Source organism: Heloderma suspectum, chromosome 8 (assembly GCF_057233095.1).
Source record: "Heloderma suspectum isolate Gila_16-S chromosome 8, 16-S_ref, whole genome shotgun sequence".
In the NCBI taxonomy this organism is placed as follows: domain Eukaryota; kingdom Metazoa; phylum Chordata; class Lepidosauria; order Squamata; family Helodermatidae; genus Heloderma; species Heloderma suspectum.
This window is the reverse complement of record NC_139465.1, coordinates 41,514,969-41,526,741: the sequence shown is the minus strand read 5'-3', so window position 1 is coordinate 41,526,741 and position 11,773 is coordinate 41,514,969. Positions and strand designations below refer to the sequence as shown.

Sequence of the window (11,773 nt, the reverse complement as noted above, 5' to 3'; positions counted from 1 at the left end):
GACGTCTGCGTATCTCCAACATCTTTGCAACCCACCTCAGCGGCATCTGATTAAGTGGATTCTTGCCTAGCTCAAGACTCAGTAGCCTTGTTCGACTTCAGAGGGCCGTAAGAAAGTATACTGCAAAAGCGTAAAGCAGACTTCCCCATGCTGGTGCCCTCCTGGTGTGCTGGACTACATCTGAGCCATGCTAGCTGGGGACGATGGGAGTTCCACATTCCTGGAAGGCACCAGGTGGGGCAAGACTGGTGTAATATAACACCCAGTGGTCTGGAGTACTTGTGTGTAGGCACAGGACAGGCCCAAGACATCTGCTGGCCCAAGCAGAGAGCTGCGCCTCAACATCCTTTGCAACATTGCAGGGGATCCTGAGGCCCATTCCTCTGATTGGACATGGTTTGACTGGCATTCCTAAAAAGATGGCTACTCCAAGAGACAGCTTGTGCAACTGAGCTCCCCATGTATGTACACATGAATCATAGAACTGGAGAGGCCTTGGAGGTCATCTAGTCCACCCCCTGCTCAGCACAGGATATGGCTATGGTAGAGCGTTCCTCAGTTCCCCATCCCAAGGCTATGATTTCCTAGCCCCCTGCCCCTGCTCTCTCTGCATCTCTTAAATCCCATGCTCATCCCCTCTTTCGGTTCCCTCATTGCCAATAAAACATTCACATTAGGAAGAACTCTTTGAAGAAATCATGACAAATAGGCAAGCTGATGCTCATTTGCTTAAGTATATTCCGACGGCTGAATCTGGAATTCCCATGCACAAACACGGGAGGAGGCAGGTGTGGAACTCTATGGAATTGGGATCCTCCCCAAAATGGCAGCCTCATCTCATGTTCCCCCACCCCTCAATCCCAGTCGCATATCATACAACTTACCTTGTGTCCCGATGTCAGTAGAATGTGTGTTTTCCCTTCCCCGTTCCACATCAGTAGCAGAAGGGAGACAATGATTGGCCCAAGGATGACAGGAGATGGAGGTAAATTGTACTATATTTTATGGAGGCAAAGTGGAAGAACGTGACCCTGGGTTGCCATTTTCAGCGGCAGCCACGTTTCCTATCATTCCACCCCACCTCCCTGACCCACACAAGACCTGAAGCCTAAGCAGAGAAATGAAGCCTGAGCAGAGAAATGATTGGCCCGAGGATGACAGGAGATGGGGGTAAATTGTGCTACATCTTATGGAGGCAAAGTGGAAGAACTTGACCCTGGGTTGCCATTTTCAGCTGCAGCCACATGTTTCCTACTGGTCCACCCTACCTTCCTGACCCATACAAGACCTGAAGCCTAGACACAAAAACTGGGCTAGGAAGAGGCAGGAAGGATATATTATTATATCTTACTTAGCAACCTCCCATGCCTAAACAGAGAGGCTGGCCTATGCAGCCACTTGAACAGTTCCATGACACTTGCCTGTTTTTTCAAGGGAGCATCTACATTTGCATCCAAAGGACACTGTAGAACATAAGCACCAGTATGACTTGGTTCGAAAGATGCACAAGAGGGACTCAGCTCACACCATGGAGCTTTCCTGCCCACCTCTTCCACACCATGGTCCCCCTGCATCACTCCTGAGGGTCGGTTCCTCTGGAACTGCATGGGAGGCTGTGGGGCAGCTGTGGCCCAGCAGATGTTGGACTCCAACTCCCAGGAGCCTCAGCCAGTTAAGGGTGATGGGACTTTTAGAGAGTGATCCGTTATTTTTAATCCCATAATAGTAGTTAGTGAATCCTCTAGGACAGGGAGGGTTTATTGAGCCTCAGGCCCACCAGGCAAATCTGACCTGCCTGGGGTACCAATCTCCAGGGTACCCCAAATGGCCCCACCCTCTTCCTCTAGCCCCACCTCCTTTCCCCCGACCACCGATTGTTGGGTGGTTTCCTGGCTTTTGCGTGGTTTTCCCCCATTTGGAAAGACTGAAATGCTTCTCCTAAGGCTTAGTTACTGGCAGTAAAATATTCTGCTATTTAGATCCTGCCCCTTGTCGCCTTTGGCCCCTCCCACCACTGGAATGCAGCTCCCAAGAGCTTCTCAGAAACAGAATTTGGCCCTCGGGCTCAAAGAGGTCTGACACCCCTGCTCTAGGAAATAAATTAAAGACATGGTCCCTGTCTCAATAGATCCTGTTTGCTAATTAACAGGCTTGTCCCCACCCCGCCTCCAACAGAAGAAATATTGCAAAAAAGGGAAAGAAATGGATAAGAAAACATAACAAATGGTGAAAGTAAAATAAAATGTCAAAAAGCAAATATAAACCCAAAGAAATTTATTGCGGTCGACAAAAATACATAATACAAAAAACAAAAACAAAACTGCCCCAAAATTAAACTGGACCCATCCACTGCGTGTACGAACAGCGGCCAGCAGGACGCCCAAAACATCTAATTCATGAGAACCTCCATCTGCACCAGCCGAGCGTTGGTATCTCCTGATGTTCTGTAAGGGATCATCCCAGCAAAGGTGATGAGCGCCCGAGCTTGAGAGCGAAGTTGCTAAGAAGCGTAAAAACAGGACATAACAAAACAAAAACGTTACCATGACTGGACATAGGCAACCAGCAGCATTCCTTGGGGTTGCACACTTCTGCCGTGAAAGTAATAGCCAAAGAAGCTTGATGGGAGAATTTATACAGTCATTTTGGGCAGGAAAAAGTTGTTACATAGTGAATCCCATGCCACTATCACATTGGTAAGCCTCATTATGGCAGTCACACACACCCTTCAGCTGTTCATCTGAATTCACACAACATTTTTTGAATTGTTGATGTGTTCTCTATAGAGCAGAGAATCAGTTTCCTCCCTATTTTGCCTGTTTAAAAAATCCTGCATCACTCCAAAATACCAAGGACTCCCATGCCAATAGCAGCTGGTCTGAGAAAATTTCCTCTTCTCTAGAGAAATTTGCTTCTATTTTCAGCAGGGAAAATGTATGTGATTGAAGTGATTAAAAGGCTTCAGAAATGTTCAGAATTAATGTATGCATTCACAATCGCCTCACAAAAAGCCTTTAAAACTCTTTTTTTTTGCTACATCAAGCAGCTACAACAGTGGTCTGCAACCTTTTTGGGTTGGTGGGCACTCAAAATTTGGAATTTTGAGTGTGTTGTGGGCACTCTCACAAAATGGCTGCAATGGGGAGGACTTGCCCACTTGTAAAATGGCTACCATGGTAGGCATGGCCGGTCACAAAACACCCACTTCCTGGACAGCAAACTGGTGATTCTAGAAGAAAAGTAACTTGCCCAAGAACCTCAGTACAAGGTAGAGGTGGGGGCTGGGCTCCAAAAGATAAGACCACTCTGCCAGAGGGCAGCACTTCACTTTGCAGCATGCCAGCCTCCCAGTTAAAAAAAAGGTTTAATTAAACCCCCCCACTAAATATCATAAATACCAGGAGAGGCAGGGAGCCTGGCAGGCACAAGGGTAGGACCCCAGTGCTGTAATTTCCCATTAAACTTTGTTCTCTATTACAGACATGTCAGAAAGCAGGATTATTTTCTCACTGGGATTGTCTGCACTTAATGGCAGCAAACTGTAGGTTAATTAACCCACGATTTGCCACATCTGCTGGGCATGTCCTGTAGCCTTTTTGAATATTCAACCCCTGATGCTATGTGACATACAAATTTGGACACTATAGGTGAATTGTGGATTAAACAACCCACAGTTAATCTAACTACTAATTGTGGGTTGACTGTGGGTTGTTTAACCATGATTAACCTAGAGGTTTTCAAAATAGCTGTGGAATGCGCCCAGCACACGCTGTGGCAAATCGTGGGTTAATTAACCCACAATTTGCCACCATTACGTGTGAACCGGGAAACTGTGTTTTTTTCTTCTGCTATGTTTATCTGGGGAACACTTTCAAAATATCTGCCTGAACACTGATGCTATTATCAGAAGCAATAAAAAATGACCTGAACCATTAGTGGCCGCTTCGAAGGATCCCTAGTGCTTTGTGCCTGAAAATATCACTGCATTTAACAAAAAGTCTTCTGAACAAAAGCATGGCTAGTGTAGCCCCTTTTCTGCTCCCTTGTATTTGAAAACAATTTAAACGGAATCACTGTTGCACTCTCCAAAAAGGTTAAAGGAAGCCTGGAGGTGCAGGTGTTCCATTCGCTATAATTATTTAATCAAAGACCAAAAGCAAGAACAGCACCCAAATGCAGCCACTGACCATTTTAATGACAATTACGTTCTCTGTCCTTTTTCAGGCAGCACGAGAATGCCCTTCAGCTCCAATAAAAATCCCAAAACACAGCAACGGGGTTGTATGACCTGCAGAAATGCTGAAACTGCTGGACTTGTATTTTTCTAGAACTGGCTTTTTCTTCTTCTTCTTCTTCTTCTTCTTCTTCTTCTTCTTCTTCTTCTTCTTCTTCTTCTTATCTCTGTCCATTTTAAGACCTGGTGGACAGGAACAGATTCATATGCGGACGACGTGGCGTTCCTAAACGTCCAAATTAAGGTCCAGGCACGATGCAGGATTTAGGACAACGGAGACCTCCACTGCCATGCTGAAGGTGCTAATACACCAAACCTACAATCTTGCCTACCTCTATCGACAGCCTCTGAAGGTGTTGAGAAAGGAAAACTCACCGAATCTCGGTCTTCTATGACCCGTGGGGGCCTAGCCGGGGTGGCGGGGCTGGCGCCCTTCAACCTCTTGTACTGGGTAAACAAAATATTCATTGTTGCAAGGAGGACCTCTGACAAATTGTGTCTGATCTAAAAAGAGAGAGAAAACACAAGAGGAATAAAAGGCCTGGTGGAGGAGCTGCCCAACAGTTTGGCGAGGTGGGTGTTGAAGTTTTGTGCCGTTCTGGAACTGACTAGTTGGTTGTTGTTGATGTTGTTGTTATTATTATTACTTACTACATTTCTATACCGCCCCATAGCCAAAGCTCTCTGGGTGGTTTACAAAAGTTAAAACATTAAAATACAGTATAAAAAGTTTAAAAACCATTTACATAAAAGCATATGGACAATATATACAGACAACATATATCTAAAAACAACTTTGAACTAAAACAATTTTTTTAAAAATCCAACAATAAAACCGCACAGCTTAAAAACAGTATACAAAAGTCAGCAAAAGGAGCAAGAGTTCTCAAAAGGGACGGCCTGCCGGAATAGTATTATTATTATTATTATTATTATTAAATTTATTAATTGCCCATCTGGCTGGTCACCCAGCAACTTTGGGCGATGTATAGCATATAATAAAACAGTTTAAAACAATAAAATTCTACAATAAAAACATTTTCTAAAATACCCTACCCCACCCCAAATGCCTGCCTGAACATCCACGTTTTTAATGCACGGTGGAAGCTCATTAAGAGGGGGCATGGCAGAGTTCCCTAGGGAGGGAGTTCCACAGAGTGGGGGCCACCACAGAAAAGGCCCTCTCCCTCGTCCCCACCAGTCTAGCTGTCCTGGCTGATGGGACAGAGAGAAGGCCATCCGAGGCTGTAGTAGAGTCTTTAATGCCTGCTTAAAAACCTTCAAAGCGCAGCAGACGCATTTCAACTGGCAGGTCATTCCACAACAGAGGGGCGGCCAAGGAAAAGGTCCTCCTGCATGTGGCTGCCAGTCTCGAGTTAGGCAGCCGCAGCAGAGAGCCCTCAGAGGACCTTAGGTGGCAGGGGAATGGGACGGAGGGGAGAAGGCATGAAGTTTAAGATTGGGGAAAACTATGGGCACATTTATGTCATCACCTGGGGCTCACAACTTTCCAGCATTGGGGGACCCTTCCCATATAAGCTTGGTCTGCAGAGGCACCTCCTCCCACCCTCCACCCCCCATACATCTTACAAGATTGTCCTGGGTTATGCCAAGTAAAGCGAGGCGAAACAGACCAGGGTCAGGATGGCCTAGACCAGGGCTGTCAAGAGTTCGGAGAGTGCAGTGCAGGAGGTGCGGACCCGAGTCTTCTCCCCCAGAGAAAACCATCATCCCAGCAAAGGGCTGCAGTCGACTGAAGTCTTAACAAGGCTGGCAGAGTCCATTATGGACCGAAACAGAAAAAGCACGCAGATGTACATAGGAAATGAAGCAAGATGAGCTTCAGGTTGGTGTTAGGAGAAGCAGTGCGGTCACAAAGCCCACTTTTTGCCCATCCTTAATGGCAGTTCAGGTGTCCCTAACTGAAAGAGCCTCCAGATGGCTTGTTATAGACCGTTTTTTCACAGCACATCCTTGACAGAGTTCATTCCTAGATGCCCATTCTATGGAGAGCGTGCAAAGAAACTGCAGGCCTTAAACACGGGAATCCCTCTTTTAGTGTTGAAGGTCCTCAGAATGGCTGTGCAAGGAATGAGGCCTGGCCCCTGAGAAGGAGTTCCTTTGGGCCTCCAATGCTCAGTCCTTCTCTAACTCATGTTGTGCGCCCCCTTCTGATTCCAGTCCACAGAGAATCGGAAGCAGTTGCAGCCCCCACCCCCCCAATGGCGCTACCAACACAACACAATCACAAGAGTCTTATCTAGATAAACAGGTTCAATATGTGCATGGAAGCGTGGCCATAAAGATGGGCTACAGCCGGCTGGGTGAAGGGGCAGCTCCGGTTTCTCTCTCCTTCCCCTTTTTCCAGCTGACTTTGCCCCATCTCAGATCGGAGAGGACCGTGGGGAGGCGGGCAGTGGGGGCTCTGCCAGGGGCAGGAAGAGCAGCCAGTCTGCTTCACGCGGCATGCAGTGTCCACAGGGGTGCCGGGCACCATGCAGAGCCAAGGATTCAGCCTGCGCAGGGAAGAGGCTATTCTTCCTGGAGTGGGTGAAGTCTCTTTGTGCTGTGTCCATGGGGGTGCCACAAAAAGTCAGGGGCTTTGCCTGCATCAGGAGGAGTGGGTGCTCCTCCCAGTGCCAGGACAGAGAAAAAAGGGAGGAAAGCGGGGTGGAGCAATGGCATCAGGGGGTCAACCAGCCTGCAGTGGGCCTGGCGGAGGGCGATTTGCTCCCCGCCACCCCCCTAAAAAGAGTTCAGCATCCCGGGTTTAGCACCTGCATCCTACAGGGCTGTCACTTTTCTTTCTTACAGAGCTCCTGTGCCTTTAAAAACAAAGCTTATGGTGCAACTGGGGCTTTTCTTCATTTCTGTACCTTTACTCTTTGAAAAGCTGCAGTGGTTACCAGGGAGAGGGCACAGAGGGCTACCGAAAACTGAAAACAGGTTTCGGAAATATGCCTTGGATTAAGTTAGGCTCTGGTAAAATTGGATTTCTTAATTTAAGAAAAAACATATTTAGGAATAAAAAGAAAAACACGCAGAGCAACAAGGAGACTTCATGCACTCACTAATAATCAGGGAAGGAGAGGTAGGAAATTCACCTTTTTGCAGACCAGGTGAGAGTTTTGAGCTAGCATTAGCGTGCTGATGAGGACTCAAGTTCCAACAATGTCAAATTGCTAGGATTGGTTTTTGTGGCCAATCAGTCCAGAGGCAAATGATTCCTGATAAGCGGCTTCTGGCTGAAAGCCTACAAAATGGATGACTCGGGGAAATCAATATCTTCTGAGACTTGAAGCACAAAAGAGGGGAAAAGTCATTCATCCATTCACAGGCCTTTTATCTCAGGTTCACTTTGCAGCACGAAACAATTACCTTATCGACAAACCCTCTTTAAGATGGAAAGATTGCAGGTAACTTTTGATTCCACTTTCTTAAACAAGAGGAAGAGATTTGCCACCCACCCCAAGCGTATCACTTTTGGCAGAAAAGCAATAGGATGATTACACTAGTCCCCTTAGATGGCAATGAATTTTTCTTAATGATTTTTTTTAATTCCCTAAGAAATTGACACAGAAATTGAAATAATATACAGGGACCGGCCACGTCTTGTTCCAACCCAGTGTCATACAGGGTAGTCAGATCTCACCATTCAGACATGCTAACCCCCAGAGTGCAAACTGAGCTTGCATATGCCTTTGACCCAAGTTAGAGGCTCAGGTCTACAAGTGGATACAAAATGCTCCACACAAGCCAGCCAGCCTCTTAATAGAGTTGAGCACGCAGAGCATCTCATTACACTGGTGGTGGTGGTGGAATGGGGCATCCCCGGCTTGTGTGAAGCTCTGCGTGTCTGAGGCACCACAATATAAAGGCCTCACGGAGCTCCAGATCACAGCTATTGGCAGGAGTTGCAATCTTCCTCCAGGTCACTGATAAAGCTGTTACATTTTCTCCAGGAGAGTTTTCCCTACCTCAGACAAAATAGCTACTGCTTAAAGTAGATCGACCTAGACAGCATAGTCAGAAGCAGAGACATCACCTTGCCGACAAAGGTCCATCTAATCAAAGCGATGGTTTTCCCAGTAGCAGCGTATGGCTGTGAGAGCTGTACTATAAGGAAGGCTGAGCGCCGAAGAATCGATGCCTTCGAACTGTGGTGCTGGAGAAGACTCTTACGAGTCCCCTGGACTGCAAGGAGGTCAAATCAGTCCATCCTAAAGGAAATCAACCCTGAGTGCTCATTGGAAGGACAGATGCTGAAGCTGAAGCTCAAATATTTTGGCCACCTAATGCGAAGAGAAAACTCCCTGGAAAAGACCCTGATGCTGGGAAAGATTGAAGGCAAAAGGAGAAGGGGACGGCAGAGGATGAGATGGCTAGATAGCATCACCGATGCAATGAATATGAACTTGAGCACACTCCGGGAGAGAGCGGAGGACAGGAAGGCCTGGCGTGCTCTGGTCCGCGGGGTCACGAAGGGTTAAGACACGACTGAATGACTGAACAACGACAAAATAGATCTATGTTAAGAAGTGCGCTCACATTTGGGGGCAGGTGGAGATTACCTATACTCTCTGTTGTGCAGAGTTGGGGATCATGAAAACTGACACAGGAGTGGCAGATACTCCCCACCCACCTACCAATTGACACGGCAAAGAACGAGCTGAGCGGACTATGTAGCTTGTGTTCGTCATACGGTGCTACAGTGGCACTGGGGGGACCAGCAGAGGCAGTTGCATCTTGAGGATGGGAAGCAGAGGTGCTGGAAACAGCACCTCCAGTTCTCAACATCAGAGGTGCCTCGATGTGTCTGCCTTGAAGAGGAAGGGGGAAGGACAAAACAGCTGCTGCTTCCTTACTTCATCGCTGAAATTCCTGAAGGCCGCTACTCTTTCTTCCACATATTCTTGACTCAGGGGGACCAATTTTAGCTGTTCAATGATCTATAAGGAAAGACACATGAATAAGAATGGCCCATAATCATTAAAAAAACAACAACACTGTATAGATGCAGTATTTGTGTGTTTAGAGATGTCCATTGCTGGGAAATCCGTATCTTTTCGGCTCAACGGAGTTCTGTAGCACACCCTACTTGGTTTTCATTCGTAGGCCGAGATGTGGCTTTTTCTCCGAACCCCAGGAACTTTCCGCATAATTTTTTTGTGGCGAGATTTGCACAAATTGCAGCCAAAATGCATGCAAATTATGCAAATTCATGAAAATTTTAAAAACCCAGAAAATCCATGAACTGGACTGACTCACTGCAGACCAAGTCAGGCTCTGCAATGGAAAACGGACCACAGTCCGGGGGGCCAAATCAAGGAAAGCTCGTTGAGCTCCACCCCCAAACGGATTCCTCCAACATCCCTATGTGTATACCCTCTTCTACATGTATCCCCCTTTACTTACACATGTGTGCTGTGTGGATGAGCCGCCCCCAGTATTGGATTAGATGTTGTTGGCCTGCAACTCCCATCATTCCTCACTATTGGTTCTGCTGGCTAGTTGCAGTCCAACAACATCTGGAGGACCCCATGTTCCTCATCCCTGGCGTGGGATGAGGAACATCTCTTTGCAGATCCTGTTGATCATCAGGAAAGCAATATTTTTTTAATCATCCTTTCCTTGTAGCCTCATTAATACTTGCACAATCATGTCTCCACTCCAAAGGGAAGAATTTTTCCACACAATGCATAATTAGCTAATAGAGAGATGAAATAACGGCCACTAGCTTAGGCATAATGCATGTGAAGAGCAGATGAGGTAATAAAGCAGAACCTGGACTGTACCACTTCAAACTGCAGTAAGGCAGGAGGAGGGCAGGGGGAAATCACAGGGTTGAATGCTTCCCCATGAAAAACAATAACTCCCTGCACACAGAAAATTAGCATATCGTGGAGATGGGGAAACGGGTTTTTAGTTCAGCTGATAACAAGCTTCCTATGTGCAAGGAGTTGTGTGTGTAGTTGTTTTAAAATATGGAAAAACATTTAAACACGCGCCCCCTGCAATCCCACCTGCAGTCTGAAGTGGCATACTCCAGGAACAGCTTCACCTCCACGTCCGCCGTGTGTGAACTTTAAAAAAAGCATTAAACAAATGGATGGAGGACAGCTGTTTCAGAAGCCATCAGCCATGGCAGCCAAACATGGTATCTCAAAATTCCAAGTAAGTACTCCCTGGAATGCGGATGATGGGAAATGTCAGGAACTTCTGGAGCTGCAACCAGGAACCTTCAAGGCCTGGGCTCAGATACCTGGGGCCGTAGGTCAGGATGTCTGCTGCTGTGATGTGTTCTCAGCCTCTGGTGTGACTCTGCCCAGTCAGGCAGCTCACTGGTTACCCCTGACTTGGAAGATGAAGACTTCCAGGTCAGGCCTGCCTGCAGCCCGCAGCAATGGCTCCTGCGTTTATAAGGCAGGGGTGCAGAACCTCAGGTCCGGGGGCCAAATCACTGCAGCCCTCCAATGTTCCCCAGATGGCCATGCCCGCTTCCCCTGGCCCCACCCCCTCTCCCCTGAACACCTATTGGTGGATGGTTTCCCGGCTTTTATCAGTGGAGGCTGGTGGCTCCAATTTCGGTGGGGCTGTGAATCCATTCTGGGTTTCAGTCAGAACCAACCAGTAATCTAAAGGAGCTACCCAAGGTGTTGAACCTATTTGGGGGAGTTTTCTCCTCAATCTAAAAGGCTGAGATGCCTCTCCCAAGACTTAGTTACTGGCAGTGAGAGCTTTAAGCTAAAATACTCAGCCCCACCCGTCATTGGAATGTGGCCCCAAAGGGCCCTCAGGCTGAAAGAGGTTCTGCACCCCTGTTATAACAGGTAGCTCCCTTGCCTCCCTGCTTCTTGCCTCTTTTTTTCAACCCTGCCAGCTTTCATTGGCTGCCTGAGCCCAGCCCTATAATAACGCTAATCAGCAGGGAATGGTGATCTGCAATATGCCCTGCTTGTGAGTAGAGATGTGAAGGCCTGGAAACCCCCCCAGAACAATTGGGGGAAACCCCAGAAAAATTCAGGGGGGGGGGAAATGTTTTTTTTCCTGATTTCCACTCAAGCCTTCACATCTCTATTTGTGAGCTTCCAAGGAGCACCTGGCTGTCCTTTGTTGGAGACAGATAACTCAGCTGGATAACTCTCAGATCCTCCTCAATTCTTATATTCTCAGAGGAAAATGTGGAACTTACATCAAAGGCCCTGTCAATGTGACCAGCATGATATTCATCAAAAAAGGTGATCAGGTCTAAAAGAAGGTAGAACGTAGAGTCAATGGTCTTCTTTGTACTTATCCCCTGTGCTTTATACCTGAAAAAAGTAAAACAAAGGGTGCTTAATCTGTGAAAGGGCTGCACCAACTACCATAGCTATGCAAGTTCCTATTCTCAGGCAGCTCAGTATTCAGAAAAAGGACATTTTTATTTATTTATTTAATTTATACATGCCTACAATGAATAAATAATACTTAGCATTTTACATAGTGCTTCGAAGTGCTTCCCATACATTGTCACAACAATCCTTGCAGCAACCCTGGGGA

At 47.0% G+C, this 11,773-nt stretch overlaps 1 protein-coding gene across 2 annotated transcripts in view; it reads right to left on the bottom strand.

Moving 5' to 3' along the window:
- Positions 1-2,239: 2,239 nt before the first annotated feature.
- The window catches only part of NUP93 (nucleoporin 93), a 127,833-nt gene continuing 118,299 nt past the window's right edge, over positions 2,240-11,773 (bottom strand). The window contains exons 19-22 of one of the 2 annotated variants that reach the window (XM_084812092.1): positions 11,427-11,544; positions 9,100-9,183; positions 4,610-4,738; positions 2,240-2,500 (exon numbers count right to left, since the gene is read on the bottom strand). In XM_084812092.1, the coding sequence (XP_084668218.1) occupies positions 2,390-2,500; positions 4,610-4,738; positions 9,100-9,183; positions 11,427-11,544 (442 nt within the window). In that variant the 3' untranslated portion in view covers positions 2,240-2,389. The remainder of the gene's footprint in view (positions 2,501-4,609; positions 4,739-9,099; positions 9,184-11,426; positions 11,545-11,773) is intronic. The other variant, XM_084812093.1, reaches the window with a different exon arrangement.